The 18,107-nt window shown below is 43.8% G+C and overlaps 1 protein-coding gene across 9 annotated transcripts in view; it reads right to left on the bottom strand.

Annotated features, from left to right (window-relative positions):
- The window catches only part of LOC111871142, a 100,649-nt gene that overhangs the window by 9,367 nt on the left and 73,175 nt on the right, over positions 1-18,107 (bottom strand). For 2 of the 9 annotated variants that reach the window (XM_023864012.2, XM_023864014.2), the window contains exons 1-5: positions 11,830-11,985; positions 9,943-9,985; positions 6,927-7,040; positions 4,493-4,627; positions 2,919-2,948 (exon numbers count right to left, since the gene is read on the bottom strand). In XM_023864012.2, the coding sequence (XP_023719780.1) occupies positions 2,919-2,948; positions 4,493-4,627; positions 6,927-7,040; positions 9,943-9,985; positions 11,830-11,934 (427 nt within the window). In that variant the 5' untranslated portion in view covers positions 11,935-11,985. Of the gene's footprint in view, positions 1-2,918; positions 2,949-4,492; positions 4,628-6,926; positions 7,057-9,942; positions 9,986-11,829; positions 11,986-18,107 lie in introns of those variants that run through there. The other 7 variants (XM_023864017.2, XM_023864011.2, XM_023864016.2 and 4 more) reach the window with 5 other exon arrangements.

The following is an 18,107-nucleotide window of genomic DNA, read 5'->3' as shown; positions in this document are numbered from 1 at the left end:
GTTTTTCTGTGTTTGTGTACAGGTAGAGGCCTTGCGACGAGCTGATCACCCACCCAAGGAGTCCTACCGAATGTGTAAGATCTAGAAAAACCGAAGTGAACGGAGAAGTTCATGGAGGTAGGCCTAGGCCCACTGGGGCTGTAGTGCCAAGGAGAAAATGAGATTCAGGCTAGAAAAGAGATAGTGAGTGTGTGTGAGAGAGAGAGAGAGCGAGAGAGTAGTTCAGTTCAGTAGCGAGGAGCGGATTAGTGCAGTACGACAGAAGTCGAGTGTGTCCAGTCGAAGATAGTGATTTGTGAACTGCTGTAACCAGTTCTAAAAAGGTCCAAATAGATTGGATCACCAAATCCAAACCCCAAACCCCGTTCCATAAGTCACGCAAACCCGCAACATGTGACAATACTTACGCTAATGCAATGGTAGCGTTGCAACCCAACTGGGATGAGCAGTGGTTTCGAGAACTGAAAAATGCAAATGAACCATTAATATTACAAACTTGGTACCCGGAAGTCAATAATCTCTTCAAGATCCTGTACTCCTCTGAGTCAAGCTTTCATAACGGAAGCTTTAGAAATTGTGTATGTTAAAACAATCCCAAAACTTTGTAGTAAAGCAAAATTTGACAATCATATTCTGTGTCTTGTAATTCTAAATCTTGACACAAAGTCTCTCCTGACATCAAAGAACCTTACATCCTTCATTGTATGTTCTTCCGAAAACGTATCGCAATTGTTTTCACTTCCGTTGCAGTTTATTTCACAATCCCCACTAGAGACAATTAACTTCACTTCTCGAACACTGGGAGCAGGTGTCAACGTGAATGCCAAGCTTTCACTGAAAAAAAAACAACATAAAATACATATTTTTTTAATTCGCTTAGTTGGGGGTGGAGTCCAGCTGGGTCCACTCGGCACGGCGGCCACTGATTGGCCTACTGTACCTGACCCGGGTGATTATGATGGAGAAATTGACGGAATGAAGATTGGTAGGGGAAACCGAAGTACTCGGAGAAAACCCGCCCCAGCGCCACTTTGTCCACCACAAATCCCACTTGACCAGACCCGGGCTCGAACCCAGGCCGCCGCGGTGGGAAGCCAGCTACTAACCGCTTGAGCTATGGCGCGGCCTAAAAAATACACATTATTTCTTGAACATGTCACTGACTCCAGAATATAGTACCGTTCTTTATCAGATGTCTCTTATCTAGCCGGTCGGCAGATTTATCGCTGCCTGGCAACCGGAAACTTCATCATCACACGATTCCAGATTTGGACCTGCAGGCCCATTCAGTCACTTGAACCCAGTGCATATCTTCACGTCATTTTTTTATCAGTCTGTAATCCATACTTAACCGTTCATTATTTACTTACTTACTTACTCATGGAACTGAGCCCTTCTGGAGGAGCTGCCAATTCTGCAGCTACTGAAGAATTTCCCAGCATTTTATGGAAACCGAAGGTTCATCACCGTGTTCACAAGAGCCCTCCACTGGTCCCTATCCTGAGCCAGATCAATCCAATCAATACCATCCCATTCTATCTATCTGAGAACCATTTTAATATTGTCCACCCACTTACGCCTTGGTCTTCCCAGTGGTCTCTTTCCTTCTGGCTTTCCCACCAATATCCTATACGCATTCCTCGTCTCCCCATTCGTGCTACATGCCCTGCCCACCTCATCCTCCTTGACTTGATCATTCTAATTATACTTGGAGAAGAGTACAAGTTATGAAGCTGGCCGTCCAGCTTGTAGCCCATTGCTACACCGAGAACCAGAATGGCTTAGTGGGTACAGCAACTACGATAAGGGATGGATGACTCAGAAATCGGGGTTTGATTCTTGGAATGGGCAACAAGATATTGTCTTCTACATAGCGTCGTGACTGCTACGTAGCCTGCTCTACACTGGATATGAGGGGGTTGTTTACCTAGGGGTTGGACAAAGTGGTCACCTCCTTCTGGTACTGAGACTCAGAACAGCGGAGTTATACCTCCATCTCCCCTGTGCGAGTAGTAGAGGGGAAGGTTTGGGGCCACAACTGGGCCATCCTCTCACTGGGGGGACATAGATATAGGGCTGTGGTGTTCCAGGCTAGGGACTGCACACAAGGCTGACGACCTTGTTCTGTAAAAGAATACTGTTGCGAAGTCCAAAGGAGTGAAACTCTTATGTGGTCTGGCAGAATGTTCTAAGGCTATGGCTAAAAAAAAGCTGTTTTGCTTATGATAATGGCGATGTTACCTCTACAGGTAGCGGCCTCCGTAGTCTAGAGGTAACGTTCCCACCTCATGACTCGTGGTACGCGGGTTCAAATACCCGGCGGAGGTCGTCGAATTTTTTAAGGGCGGAAAAATTCAGGGAACAAGTCCTCCGGGAGGGACTTTAAGCTGTGTGTCCCGTGTCGTAACTTTACGGCACGTAAAAGAACCTCATATCCCCAAAGGGGATCACTGAGCCAAATTCCAGGACGTTTCCCGCCCAACAATAGCCTCTAAGGCCTCTGATAGATGGGGAAAGCATTATAGATACCGCTAAGCAAGTGGCCAAACTCGCTTGCTCGGCGGGACTGATAGTACGCATCATTTATCGGTAGGGTAAAGAGACTGGTAGAATATCATAGAGGGAAGCACAATAAATGAAACTGGTCGCGGTGCATGGGGAAACCCACCCTCTCTAAAATAACTAACTAACTACCTACCTCTACAGGTGTTCAGGAAGTACAGTTCAGTTAAAGTGTAGAGGTTATGATACCAATAGCAAAATGGAATATGTGAAATTAAATTTAAGGTTCCATTATCGGGTTAATACAATGTAGCCTCCCTCACTCATGCAAACGAAATAAAGTACCCCATATTTTTACGTGACCATGTGCGGTATAAGAACTTACTTTTCACGCATTTGCCGTAAAGAGTACTTACTACTGTACAGATAATCGCACCGCCCACCATCTGGAAGAGACAAGAGTTTGAATTTACTTTCGTTGCATCAAATTAGAAAAATATTCTTATTCTAACATAGAAACTTGCACATTCATAGATTATGACAGAATTGAATAACTTCTAAAAGTAAACATATCAATTGGTGTAAGATTTGAGGTTTTCACGGCTGTGACTATGAAGAAAGCAGTGTTCTAGGACGTGGCACCGTGTAGATGTGGTGTTGACAACAAGTCTGCTTGTACCAGTTCTCACAGTCTCTTCGCTTGCGGATTTCTTATTTTTCCTTCTATTTTTCCTTCTTCCTTCTGAAGATGGAGGCGATAAGTTCCTTCGAAACGTCGGTTAACACATCTACACGGTGCCACATCTCAGAAGACTGCTTTCTTCATATCAATTGGTGTTCCTGTGGAAAAGTTCTGGAAATGATTAATATTAGTCTCACAAATTGCATTAAGAGAAGTGTCTCTCGCGACTTGCATGAAGTAAGCCTGCTACTGGAAAAGGAGCAGAGAGGTTTTCCTCCAACCTCAGGTACCACGAGAAACCTCGCTTTGAAACTGCAGACTCCGAAGCTGAAGTGTTCTGTTCGATTCAGCTAACTCGAAGTGGGCTCAGTTTAATTTACTGCTGGCTCATTTTAATGTGAGAAGTTTCTTGAACTAAGAGAGTGTAATGAGGGAACAGAACGCTGTTGTTTCGTAGGGTCTGAACCTGAACCAACTGCTCAAGTGGAAGTGGAAGTGGAAGAAGACTGAAACAAACTGCGAGCAACATTTTTAACACGGAAAGCAATTGCACTTGTGGTTATAACAATTTCCGATGATGTCAAATCCGATTTTAGAGACAGGCTTACCAACAAAAGCAGTGCTGCTTCTGATTTTGATAAGGGCCAGTTACGAATCTAAGTTGGTCGAGGCATTGTGCTACAAGCGGGAAGGCTGTCGGTTCGATTCCAGATAGGGATCATTGGATTTTTCAATTTACCTAATCCTTCCAGCCGCACTATGGCTCCGGGGTCTACTCAGCCTCTAACAGAAATGAGTACCAGGAATATTCTTAGGGTATGAGGACGGCCGGTACGTGAGGCTGACCTCACCGCCATCTGTGAGCCGACTGTCTAGAAAATGTGGGATCCTCGACGTTTCATAATCCTATGTGCCTCCACGGCCAATTACAGGGATAAATAGTAATACAAAATAATATTGTTGTTATGTAGCTCACATACGCAGAGAAAATTCAATTTATCATTCCTCCAACTCAATTAATCAAATCAGATGAATAACTTGAAATGGCTGCCACGTGTCAGCACACAAGAATAATATCGAAACCACAAGTGTTTCACTGACATCTCTTATAGAAATTCTATCATGCAGCATCCTTAAATGTAACTGAAGGGCTCATTTCATCAAGCAGATGTCTTCTGAACTAACAATTTAAAAGCAGTAGGCTTCCATGCTAATTACAAATGTAGGCTATGAGTCAATTTCACGGACGAAACAAGCAGGCAAGACAGAGTAAGTTCAAGGCATCTAAACTTTGTAGTTCTGATTTACCTCGATAAATCCGTACATTTTTTAGAGATGTTTCAGGGAAGAAGGTCAAATCCATTATTACGTGTTTCTCATGGTCTGACGTGTTGCCCACTTTGAACTTCCAACAGTCATCTGTTCCTTTTACCCCAAGGAATCCTGGAACACAATAAAGATTCGGTTATTAGGCTTTCTACACGTGTCTACATAAGGCGAAGAAGGCTTCACGGTTACACGTGCCTGCCTGTCTGTCTGTCCGTCCGTGCCTCTGCTTGCCTGTCTTCCGAACGTCCAAAAAATTCGTCGTACTCCGGGATCATTCGAGTTCGTTTAACCTTGACACGAGAGACCTTGGCAACATATTGTAACGTGGATCGCCAGAGCGTTGCTAGGTAACGGACCGGTAAACACTACGCGACTGAATACACATAAGGCAACAACAGATGATGTGTCTCAGTAGAGGAATATTACTGCGCGTTGCTAGGAAACAGCGTAACAATGAAGATCCTGGCTAGCAATCACGTGAATTGTTCTCTGTGTGGTCTTCCTTATGCAACAATATAACTGGGTTTTCTGTGCGTGGTCCGTGCGGAAGCTATATAACAAAAGAGCCGACAGCAGTTCAGTTCAGTTCAGTTCAGTTCAGTTCAGGTCTCGGTGTAAGATGGCCACGGAAATTTCTTCGTGTGAAGACTTCGTTTGTGACTATAAATCTTTATTCATGCGTAATATTTGGAGTGATCTGAAGGGCCTGTTGCTGCGTTTTAATTACATCGCCAGGAGAGGACTAGTGTGCGTGTAACAGTAAATTATAAAGTGTGCAATCAGCGACAGCGCTGTAATTAAACGTGATTAAGAGAGGCTGTAACCGAGGTGCTAATAAATCCAGTCATCCGAACTATAGTCATTCTCGTCACATGACAATACATTAGGACAATTTACTTGCTGACCCAAGTGAACTCGTGTACGCATGCGTCACATGAACAACACACCTGCTGACTACGCTGGCTGCGAAGCATATGACGGGGAGACTTCCGTGGACGGAAGGGATGCTAGCGTTCTTTGTTTCACGACCATGTCCACAACGGTCTGCGGCTTCCGCGCTGTACAAAGGCCAAGCGTGCTTTAGGCATGACTCTGACGGCCCACCTCCGGCCTTAATCGATCATGCATGGGAGCGCGCCCAGAAACAGCTGCACCTTCAGAAGATAACATTTTTGTTATCATTTGCGTATTTTCATTGGACAATTGTTAAGAATATAACCGAACGTGACGCACGCCACGCGTGCTCTGTGAAACTGCACGCACCTTTCGACTAGTCTGCCTTTATATTACTGATCAGGATAACTAACCGATGATTCACTTAAAATGACATTGTCACGATTTTAGTGACCACACACGGAGTTTGGATTGGTAATTATAATAAATGAATACTTCTAGCTCGTAATTAAAAAAACGGTATTCCTGTAACAGACCGTGAATGCCCATAGGGTTGTGAGACGTTGACGGTCCCACATTATCTAGACAATCGGCTCAAAGATGGTGGTAAGGTTGTCAGTCTTACGCGCCGGCCGCGCTTTACTCCCCAGGAAAATTATTTAATTAATTCCTGGTACTCATTTCTGTTAGAGGCTAAGTCGACCCCAGGGCCATAGAACGGCCGGAAGGATTAGGTCAACTGAAAAAAAATCCCATGACCCCATCGGGACTTGAACCCGCGACCTTCCGGATTGTAGCATAGTGCCTCAACCAACTACGCTACCGCGTGCATATTACGAACTTATAAATTCAGAGGAGGATAAAACACAAACTGCTTCCGACAATACGCGTGGTGGTAACGTGACACGTACCCACTTCAAAATGCCTTTTCGAACCTACGTGTAGTGATGACAGGCCACCCGCATTACACTACGCCTTTTGGGGCACGAAGTGGCAAAATGTTAGAGAACATGTTAATAATAATGAGTCTGCGAAATCAGAGAATACATCTTGTGTGATTCAGAAGGCGCTGGTATTATAAATTCACCTCCAAGCTCAACACTGGGGCACGCTGTAGCGTAGTTGGTTCAGGCACCATGATACAATCCGGAAGATCGAGGGTTCAAGTGCCGATGAGGTCATTGGATTTTTTCAATTGACCTAATCCTTCCGACCGCACTATGGTCCTGGGGTCGACTCAGCCTCTAACAGAAATGAGTATCAGGAATTAAATAATTTTCCTGGGGCGCAAAGTGCGGCTGACGACCTTACCGCCATCTCTGAGCCGATTGTCTAGATAATGTGGGACCCTCAACTTCTCACAACCCTATGGGCCTCCACGGCCTGGTACAGGGACAGCTTTACTTTACTTTTACTCCAAGCTCAACTAGCAAAAATGAATCTCTCAGGTAAGCTCCATGGCGTCTGTTCTTACCTTGCTGGAACATCGGTGCCATTTGAGCTTATCTGTGACACCTACCTTCTCTGCCGAAGAGTGTAGAGATGGTCAGGTAGAAGTACGGCTGCCCATTCATTTTGCTCAGTTCACAGCGACCTTCACAAGTTCTGGGACTATAGGAAATGTTTTGGCATCCTGGAATGAGAAGAGGCTGAAAATGGGACCAGTGTTTTTTCGATTTGTTTCATTCTGGTCCGTCACACTAAGAATTATAAATAGAAAACACTCCATCCAGTGTGACATGTAAGTTTTTACTACGTTAAAACTTATCTCCCTTACATGTTTCGGTCCTTACGGACCATTTTCAGAAGGAACATCATTACAAACTGGAAACTACCATCACAATAGGTGTTTTGATTTAAAATACATACACTTATATCCTATAATGCACAGTACGCATAAAGTCGAACGTGAAAACAACACAGCAAGCCACGAGCAAACCCTGGACGACATCAAGAACCTCCTCATCAAGACAGATGGCGGCACAAAATCTGCCCATACAAGAAGGGCGGTAGGAGTACGGACACGAACCTACGTGGTTTAAAAAATTTTAACTATTGACAATAATACAGGTTTTTTAAATAACATCTAGAAACTTTTAAAAACTTTACAACGCCAGGAAGCTGCTGTGATTGTGAAACCTTCGACTTTATAGGACATAAGTGTATTTTAAATCAAAACACCTATTGTGATGGTAGTTTCCAGTTTGTAATGATGTTCCTTCTGAAAATGGTCCGTAAGGACCGAAACATGTAAGGGAGATACGTTTTAATGTAGTAACAACTTACATGTCACACTGGGCGGAGTGGTTTGTATTTATAGGACCAGTGTCTTTGAAAGCGCACAACTGAATCCGTACAGATATCAGATTTACATACAAGTAAATATAATTGACATTTCAACAACGATATTTTGGATCACTGGCTTTACAAAGCAAGTATATTATTACTGTCACGTATTATGTGTGACCACAGAAGGAGTTTGGACTGGTGAATAAATATTACTGACCACTTACTGGTCATAACTGCAAATAGCTTTTAACAGCAACACCTTATAACGACCGAGCTGCAACAGTCCTCTAACAAGCTCACTCACCAACCCATTTCATTCCACTGTACTTAACTAAACTGCCCTGCTTAAAAATCTAGGCACGGACCGCAGAGAAAACACAATTCATCTGTTGTATCCATTGTTGCGTCCGTAACCATCGGTACGGACCGCGCATGGAACACCGCTTTCCAACCAGTCCATCGGCACTCTGGCCGCTGCCTAGCAGCGGCTGTTGTATCGCTGTCGTTGCCTAGCAACGGGTCTATGCGCCACAATATATTTTCTAGCCTCTTGGAGCGTCATGTAATGAGGCTGAAACCACTGAGATCTTGAACTAACCAACCTACACTGCAATGATGAACTCAGACCTAAATTCGAAGAACGCGGCTTGCTTAAGTTTTGTACGTGTCTTAGCAAACACGAGTGGTACCAGCAAAGAGGAACAGTGGGCGAAATCAGCATTAACAGAGAGAGAGAGATCATTATGCATTGAGAATGACTGTTTCGAAGAGTGACACAATTACTGCAGCACAGGTGACAGGACAACAGAACTGAACATTCATCTTGAAGACCCTGTTTCCACAAAAACCGCCCGACGTGAGCTTCACAAATCCAACATCCACGGTAGGGCTGCAACTGCTGAACCTCTGATTACTGAAAGCAACGTTCAGCTGCACAAACGGTAGTGTCACGACCATAAACCCTGGACATCAGACAACAGGAAACGGAAGTGTGATATGGGCAGATGAGCCGCCCTTCGTGCTGCTCCCTACATCAGGAAGAGTTTACGTTTGGTGAACACCTAAGGAAGCCTACATTGCGCAATGCCTGGTTCCAAAAGTGACACAAGGGAGGTTCTGTGACGGTTTGGGCAGCAATATTGTGGTGCAGTTTCTGTTGGTCCCATTATTACCCTTCATGGCCAAATTACTGCAAGGGATTAGGGGGACAGGTTGGGTAATCGGGTGCACTCAATGATCCAAACGTTACTTCTGAACAACAATGCAGTTTCCCAAGATAATGCCCCACAATACTCACAGCTGAAACTATTCAGTCATGGTTTGGAAAGCATGAGGGTGAACTTAAAATCTTATCTGGCCAGAACCAACATAAGATTTGAACATTACTGAACCACTCTGATCAGTTTTGGAGACTACAGTGAGGAACAGGTTCCCACCTCCAACGTCTCTAAAGCAACTTGGAGGTAATGTTCAACAAGAATGGTATAAAATTCCGCTAGAGACTGTTCAAATCTTATGTTAGTCTATTTCAAGAAGGACTGTTGCTCTGCTGAAGGCAAAGTTGGTCCAACATCATGTTAATAATGAGACGTGTACAGCATCTGCAGTGTTTGCATTATTTTGTCCAACCCTTGTACATGCATACTACATACGTATACACAGATGGAATTCCAAAACTGACTGTGTTCATATAGATAAGGGTCCCAAAAGTGTAAATCCCCGAAAATCTCCCTACCGAGTCTCTTCACAATCGCATTACTGCCACATATATAAGACGCACGGAAGGAAAGGAAGCGATCTGAAGAGTACGAATGGTTTATCAATAATATTTCGATGAACTAAACACATAGTTATTGTGGTAAAAAGTAAAAAGTAAAGCCATCCCTGTAACAGGACGTGGAGGCCCATAGGGTTGTGAGATGTTGAGGTTCCCACATTTTATAGACAATCGGCTCATAGATGGTGGCAAGGTTGTCAGCCCTACGCGCCGGCCGCCCTTTACCCCCAGGAATATTCCTGGTACTCATTTCTGTTAGAGGCTGAGTCGATCCCAGAACCATAGTGCGGCTGGAAGGTTTAGGTCAACTGAAATATCCAATGACCTCATCGGGAATTGAACCTGCGACCTTCCGGCTTGTATCATAGTGCCTCAACTAACTACGCTAGGGCCTCCCCTGCCTGTTACAGTTATTATTGTAATGGTATTATTTACACAAATGTAAAAATATATTTTTCTGCCTGCTTACCTATTTTGTGGAACAGTTCACATGGCTTGGTAACATCGTTTTCCTGTAACAGAGAATATACAGGGTGAGACAGCGAGCTGCACACGGTGCACTCATATTTCGGTTGTCCGAAATTCCTTCTGTTCAGTTTAGTTCTGATAATCCGGGTTTGCTGTATACACATTTTGTCAGCTACATGTACAGAGATACTAAACTTATTATAATATGATGACCCAAAGATTCAGGGCCACTAAGTACTGCTCTATTCCGTGTTCGTAACTGTTACCAGTTATGCCATATTGTCATCGTCTGCTCCTACCCGTAGCTACTACCAACCCTGACTGCGAACAATGAAATATGGCAGCCGAATTGTAAAACTTGGACAATTCAGATGCAAGAAAGTTCGTAGTGTTGAATTCTTCCGCGGTATATGCTGTAGGAAGCAAAGAGATCCAGCAAGTTTTCCGCACTTGTGATACTCATACACGTTTCGAATAATGCCAGCGTTTCAGGCCATCTTTCTGTATGACCACCTGCAATTTCACCAAGGGCGGGGGAGCCAGAAAATTTGATTACGAACATTTAGCTAAGAAGTTTACGGATCGGCCTACAGCTGTGTGTATTGATAGCGGTGAAAGCTGTGCTCCAGATCCTCCAGTTTCTGATGACTGGTATTAATATTTTGTTTGGCAGCGCCATAGCTCAAGCGGTTAGTCTCTGGCTTCCCACCGCGGCGGCCCACGTTCGATCCCGGGTCAGGTCAAGTGGGATTTGTGGTAGACAAAGTGGCTCTGGGGCAGGTTGTCTCCGAGTACTTCGGTTTCCCCTGCCAATCTTCATTCCACCAATTGCTCCACAATCACCCTCACCTATCATCTGGGGCTGGTACAATAGGTCACAAATGGCAGTAGTACAAGGGACTTAGTCCCACCCCACTAGCAATAAAAGAATTGTTTCCAATTTAGATTCTCCCCAGGAACCCAGGAGGAGGCGAAACATGCGTGGTTTTCTCCCCTTCTCATTCCGAAATCCATGCGCAGGAATTTCAGTCCGCATGCGTAACCACTCACATAACGGCATATATTTATTAGTTACCAAACCTCAGTAAGTAATAGGAGGCCGCAGCACCTGGGATTGCCCTGTCTGTGGAACTTCCTGCTCGTATATGCAATTCACTGTATAAATAAAAAAATAAATAATAAATAAATAAAACAAATTCAGAAGGCGTGTTAAAAGAGAAATAAAGAACACAATTAATATGGACCATTATTGAAAGAATTAGGGGAAAGGACCAACAACCACAAACATATAGAGGATGTCCCAGGAAGAAAGGTAAATATTCTTAGAGGTCATAGTATCGGTCATTCTAAGCAATAAATTGTATACGTAAATATATCATATTCCGAGATAGAGCCATTTCACTGCACAGTACACTGTGAACAACAAATACCGGAATTAGAGACAGTACGTAATATCTCTTTCTTATCAACAGTTCTGGAACTGTACAGTGAAATAACCGTAGCTCGGAAAAAGTTCGGAATAGGACACATGTAAGTACTGACTTTCGGAAACCGTTCGGATTATGAAACATGTACATATACATTTTCGGAAACCGTTCGGAATAGAACACATGTACTGCACACTTTCGGAAACCGTTCGGAATATGAAACATGTACATATACACTTTCGGAAAGCGTTCGGATTATGAAACATGTACATATACACTTTCGGAAACCGTTCGGAATATGAAACATGTGCATATACACTTTCGGAAAGCGTTCGGATTATGAAACATGTACATATACACTTTTTGTTTATAACGACCGATACTATGGTCTCCCAGAATACTGACCTTTCTTCATGGGACACTCTGTATAAATGAGTTTTTGTCTGGATACTAGAAGTGACCTGGTAGTGACACGCGGTCCTGTTGCCTTCGGTTAGGGCTCCTGCCATCCCTAACACTAGCGAGACATAGAGGCGAAGCCAAGACGTGACACGAGACCGACACATTTATCTGAATCACTTCAATACAACTGGGGGTGCTCGCTGTGCGTAGCCGACCCCTAACGCCGACATCCGCTCTCCGCCGAATTCACTGTTTGTTGTGTTTTATCTGTAACAGACTTGTTATCAGGGGCATACTGCGTCATCTGCCCTGTACATATTGTATCTGATCTGTATCAAAAGGTGTGTTCAAAATGCTAGCTTGGTAAATCAAATGCAAGCGTGCTATAGGCTACGTTTTAAATTAAAATGTTTAACATGACGCCATATGGAAGAGATACATGACAGAAAAAGCAGCCCGGTACGTAAGGAGACGCGAGATTTGGCGTTCTCACGGTGGTGAATGTTGTGGTGTATAGACCCGCTGCTAAGCGGCTACTCTGCAAACAGCGACCATTGTTAGATAACGCCCTCAACATACACAGATGCAACAATTGAAGAACTGTGTTTTCTACGTTGTCCGTGCCAAGATATTGTAAGCATTGGACAAGGTTAGAGGTTAATGCTGTACGGGAGTTTGTAAAGAGAGAACTGAACCGGAGACTTTTGCATATAGACAGTCATCTCCTTTTGCATGCGATCGGAAACGTGGGCTTGCTCCTTTTGTAATCACTGTTAGGCAACTTGAGCAGAAGCTCTTCCTTTTCTCCTTTCATTCCCAGAACACACGCTGTTTATCTTAGATATAATTTCTTTGTATATACACCCAAACAGATTACACGCCCTTACACAGCAACTGCTTATCTACCGTCGAAGATTACATGTGTCGTCTCACTAATGGAGAGAGATCTCTTAGCTCAACGTCTTGAACACCAAGGAAACTGGCAACCGCAACGCAACCAAAATTTCCGAGAAATTTTATCAAACTGAGGAAATGGCAACGCGATTCCAACGCAACTTGTGAAAGACTAAGAAACTCAACTACCAGGCAGCTGAGCAAGCCAGTCTTCTCACAGATGCGTTGCAGTGTAGTTTCACAATGTCAGCTGTCCTAACGTGCTTCTGTGATGGCACTCAAGAATTTCCCAGCATTTTATGGAACCCGAAGGTTCATTACCGTGTTCGCTGGTCCCTATTCTGAGCCAGATCAATCCCATCCATACAATCCCATCATATCTCTCTAAGATCCATTTTAATATTGTCCACCCACCTACGCCTTGGTGTTCCCAGTGGTCTCTTTCCTTCTGGCTTTCCCACCAATATCATCTACGCATTCCTCGTTTCCTCCCATTCGTGCTACATGCCCTGCCCACCTCATCCTCCATGACTTGATCATTCTAATTATACTTGGAGAAGAGTACAAGTTATGAAGCTCCTCATTGTGCAGTTTTCATAAAACATCTGCTTAACAGATTTAAAAGAAACGGTTGTGAAATGGACAGATGATCACCGACACAAACCTAACCGTAATAACTCACACTAGAGCATGAATTTAATCCAGGTACGTAGTATGAACTTTTTTTCGCAGCATCTGTATGAGGGTTCGACTAGGGTTACCAGTTGCCCGGGTTCGAAAATGTGGCTTCTGAGAGGATTCTTTTTTTCAATAGGAATACAAGATGTGTCTTTTCGAAAGAAATCCTTTGTTCTACTAATTCTCCTTTCGTAATGGGTATTTGTGTGGCAGTCAGCACAACAATCTGTGAGTAAATAAAACTAATATTGGTTTTTATTATAAATACCAACTCCATGTTTCGAGCAATGTGATCATCTTCAAGCGACTGCATTACTGAACTGTGTGAAAAACATAAATCCACACTAACAAATTAAACAAATGTAAATATTTTCGTTAAATTTGGGTACGTATCGTGTAACTGTCTTATGATATGCCAAAGATTGAAAGGTGACGAGTTACAAAATTAAAATGTTGAAATATTAAAAATTCTGTAAATTTAAGAAAATTGATAAAGTAGAATGCAGTTTGGATGATCTTGGTATGCGAGTTGTGATGGATTACGTAATTGTTTTTCGTTGGCATTACGTATGTCTTAAGAGATGTGCAGCATTCATCAGCTCTGGTGCATAAATTCAGGCAATACGTTCCTTCGAAACGTCGGCAAATTTCTACCAGATTACACGGCTTCATATCTCGCAAGCTAGTAGTAAATGTACCGCTTTTGTAGTTAAACAATGCAGAGTTCGAACCGTAACATTGTAACAACGGCAACTCAAGTGGCTGGATGGGTGCTCATCTCTGGGAACGGAATGCAGGCTATTGGCCTTGAAGGAACTCTCACACAGATTATCACAGATGCTTACATCCTGTACAGCTGTGCCAATAAAACTGATTTATTGCAACTACTAAGTAAACCAACAGGCAGGGGCCGCGGCATAGCTCAAGCGGTTAGTCGCTGGTTTCCCACTGCGGCGGCCCGGGTTCGATCCCGGGTCTGGTCAAGTGGGATTTGCGGTGGACAGAGTGGTTCTGGGGCAGATTTTCTCCGAGTACTTCGGTTTCCCCTGCCAATCTTCTCATTCCATCAACTGCTCCACAATCACCCTCACCTATCATCTGGGTCTGGTACAATAGGCCAGAAGTGGCCGCAGTACAAGGGACTTAGTCCCACCCCATTAGCAATAAAAAAAAACCAACAGGCAGGTCTGCACGCGAGTATCTTTCATAGAACACAGAAACATAACATGGAGGGCTACTTGCTGGATGAAATATTCGCTTTATCTGAGTACTCCTCTAACAGGAATGTTTAAAACATTAAATGAAACTTATGGTTCTCACACATAATTTCGGGTCATATCCGCTAGCGAATATCCGTTCTCAATAGAATAGGCCCACACAGGCTATCGCCATTTTTTTCTTACCTACTGATCACAGGTTTTCCAAACTACAGAAAAATAAATCTATCTCTGTAAGAGGTCTTCGAGGCCCACAGGGTTGTGAGACGTCGAGTCTCCCACATTTTCTAGACAATCGGCTCACAGATGGCGGTGATGCTGTCAGTCTTGCGTGCCGGCCGCTCTTTAACCCCATGGAAAATTTCTGGTATTCATTTCGGTTAGCGGCTGAGTAAACCCCAGGGCCATAGCGCGGCTGGAAGGATTCAATAATCTCATCGGGAACCGTTGCTTCAAACTGTCCTGCTTATGACATCTCGGCACGAACCACACACAAAATACCGTTTCCATTGTTATAGCCCAACAATACCTCGACCGTTGCATAGAAACGGGTGTTTGTTTATCCGCCTATTGCATAGCAACGGCTGTACTCGTTACAATATATGAGAGCTGATACGGCTCATATCGGCGCTGCATAGGTTAAGATGGAGCCTATTTGTATGCAGGTGTACTTAATTCCATTGTGATCGTGCCAACGTAAGTTAAAGCGGTGATAGGGTACACTTGGTCTACACTTCCATGCACTTTATTCTTGCTTCGCGCACGATTTGAAGAGTCCAATCTTGCCTATCGTGTCTATAAAATATGTAATCTCAATTTCTCATGTTAAGGTACTACTAGAGAGTTTTAGTTAGGCGATATGTCTGCGCTGATGGGTCAAAAGTTTCCAGTACATAGCAACCTCGCAATTCGGAGCGTTGAATTGGATTCGCCACTTGAATCAGAACTCGAAGTCTTGTATAATTTGCTGTCTAAAAACGTAAAAATTAGAATACATAAAACTGCAATTTTTCCTGCTGTTCTGTATGGTTATGAAACTTGGTTATCTGACTTTAGGGGAGGCACACAGACTAAGGGTGTTTGGGAACAGGCTGTTGAGGTGAATATGTGGACAGAAGAGGGACGTAATAATGGGAGGTTGGAGAAAACTGCATATTGCGGAAATTAATAATTTGTACTTTTTACCACATATAATTACTAGTAGAATGATCAAATTAAGGAGCATGAAATGAACAGAGCATGTAGCACTCATGGAGCAAAGAGGACTTCATATAGGATTTGGTGGGAAAGCCAGAAGGAAAGAGACAACTAGGAAGACCAAGACGTAGATAAGGATAATATTGAAATGAATCTTAGAGAGGTAGGATGGGGTGGTATGGACTGGGTTGGTGTGGCTCAGGATAAGGTGGAGGGATTTTGTGAAGACGGTAAAGAATTTTCGGGTTCCATAAAATGCTGGGAAACTCTTGAGTAGATATATAACTGGCGGCTTCTCAAGAAGGGCTCAGCTCCAAGGAGTTAACTTCGATTTCGAGGGCAGTTCTTGTGCGACTGGCAGTTTACTGCCAATCTGTTCGTCTTAGCACCAAGCCCCTTGAGGATCACGACAGATTCTTTTTCCCAACTTACGTAACATCCTCTCTGACGAGAGGTTGGGCTTGTCTATTACGAATATGCATCGATTTCCAAAGCAGCCGACAATACTCGTGTGTGTGTGTGTGTGTGTGCCTTTTTACGCGAAACGTTAATTTCAATGGCAGGACAGAGAATGAAGTATGTAGTTTCGACATGCGTGTATAGATGGCAGCTCTATACTTGCATCGGTGCCATCTGAAGGCAGTACATGCAAGTTAATAGGCTGTATAAGATTTGAGGCTTTCACGGCGGTGACTATGAAGAAAGCAGTCTTCTGGGATTTGGCACCGTGTATATGTGGTGTTAACCGACGTTTCGGAGGAACGTATCGCCTCCATCTTCAGGGTAGAAGAAAAAATATAAGAAATCTGCAAAGCGAAGAGACAGTCTGCTGTGTCTGCTTTTACCGGTTCTCACGTTCTCTTCGCTTTGCAGATTTCTTATATTTTTTCTTCTACCCTGAAGATGGAGGCGATACGTTCCTCCGAAACGTCGGTTAACACCACATATACACGGTGCCAAATCCCAGAAGACTGCTTTCTTCAAAGTTAATAGGCTGTTTCAACGGTGTACAAATCAAGGAGTGGAAGGAGCGGTGAGAAAAACAGAACGGACAAATGAAAGCGATGGGAAAGGAATAAAAAAGAAATGTGGGACGAATAGAAATGCTGGGAAGGGCCAAAGGAAAGGAGATAATTTTATCATGCGCTTGCCATTAGTAGGCCTATATAAAACATACGAGCATACCAACATAATATCGATATATTTTGGCTATGTAACTGTTACTACTACTGGATTCGACTTATCATTTGTATTTGTTAATAGTGACTGTAGTACTTATCGAGTCCTGTCAGTCATAATTTGTTATGATCCTGCAGAAATAAGGACATCGAAGTTATAGCATCATCGTCTTCGTGTTCGTATGTGCTTGTGTTTGTGTATGGCTTTGTCTGTTCTCCGCAAACTATATCGAGCTAACTGCAGCCTCTCTGAAGGTCTGTATGAGCTATATCAAATTGGATACAAGCACATTGTTTCGTTGTAATTCTTCATCGTCAAAGTTAACTTGACCAGCGTGAAAGATAATGAGATAGAGGGAAAAAGCGACATCTACTGTACCGTCCGTAAGTTCTGAGAATACTGAGAAATGTATATTTTTGTGGAGGCATGTTTCGTTTGAAACTTGCAAATATCCGGTGCAAATATAAATAGTTGAACAGTGATATATTCTCGGATATAACGCCGTGCAGTACGTTGAAAATGAACTCACGTTTCATAACAATATGCCGCCTCAATCTTCGGAGTCGAAGAATAAGTCACGGAAGAAACCAGCATGAAAGAGGCAGCGAGCGGACCTCGAAGATAGTGACATGTTCCTCCGAAAAGTCGGCTGACTTAAACGGAGTACACGGCGTTATAACTCAGAAGATAAAGACTTTCATAAGCACCGCAGGAATAGCTCAGTCGGTATAGAGACTGGCTACGGACTGGACGACGGTGGGGTCGGAGTTCGAGTCCCGGTAAGGTTAAAAATTTTTCTTCCCCATGTCGTCCAGACCGGCTTTGGAGCTCACCAGCCTCGTATCCAATGGGTACCGGAGGAGGGGGCTTTTTCCCCGGGTGAAAAGCGGCAGGAGCGTGAAGTTGAGAACTCACCACCAGTTAATGCCGAGGTCAAAATGTGGACCTACACATCCACTCGTTGGTGTCTCCACCTTATCGTGGTGAGGGGGTTTGAGTATGCCAAGGACCCTGAGAGCTATACCAGCGGTAGCGTAGCTACTGGCAGGGCCTCCCTTGCTGGACAGGTCAAAGGGTAGGCATCAGACGAAGAGAGACACCAAAAACCAAAAACTGATGCCGGAAGCAGCGTCATCAGCAGCGACTTGAAGCACAGAGCAAATGATGCTCGA

Source organism: Cryptotermes secundus, unplaced genomic scaffold (assembly GCF_002891405.2).
Source record: "Cryptotermes secundus unplaced genomic scaffold, Csec_1.0 scaffold250, whole genome shotgun sequence".
Taxonomy (NCBI): domain Eukaryota; kingdom Metazoa; phylum Arthropoda; class Insecta; order Blattodea; family Kalotermitidae; genus Cryptotermes; species Cryptotermes secundus.
Note: the sequence above shows the minus strand (reverse complement) of the source record. Positions and strands in the feature narration are given on the sequence as shown.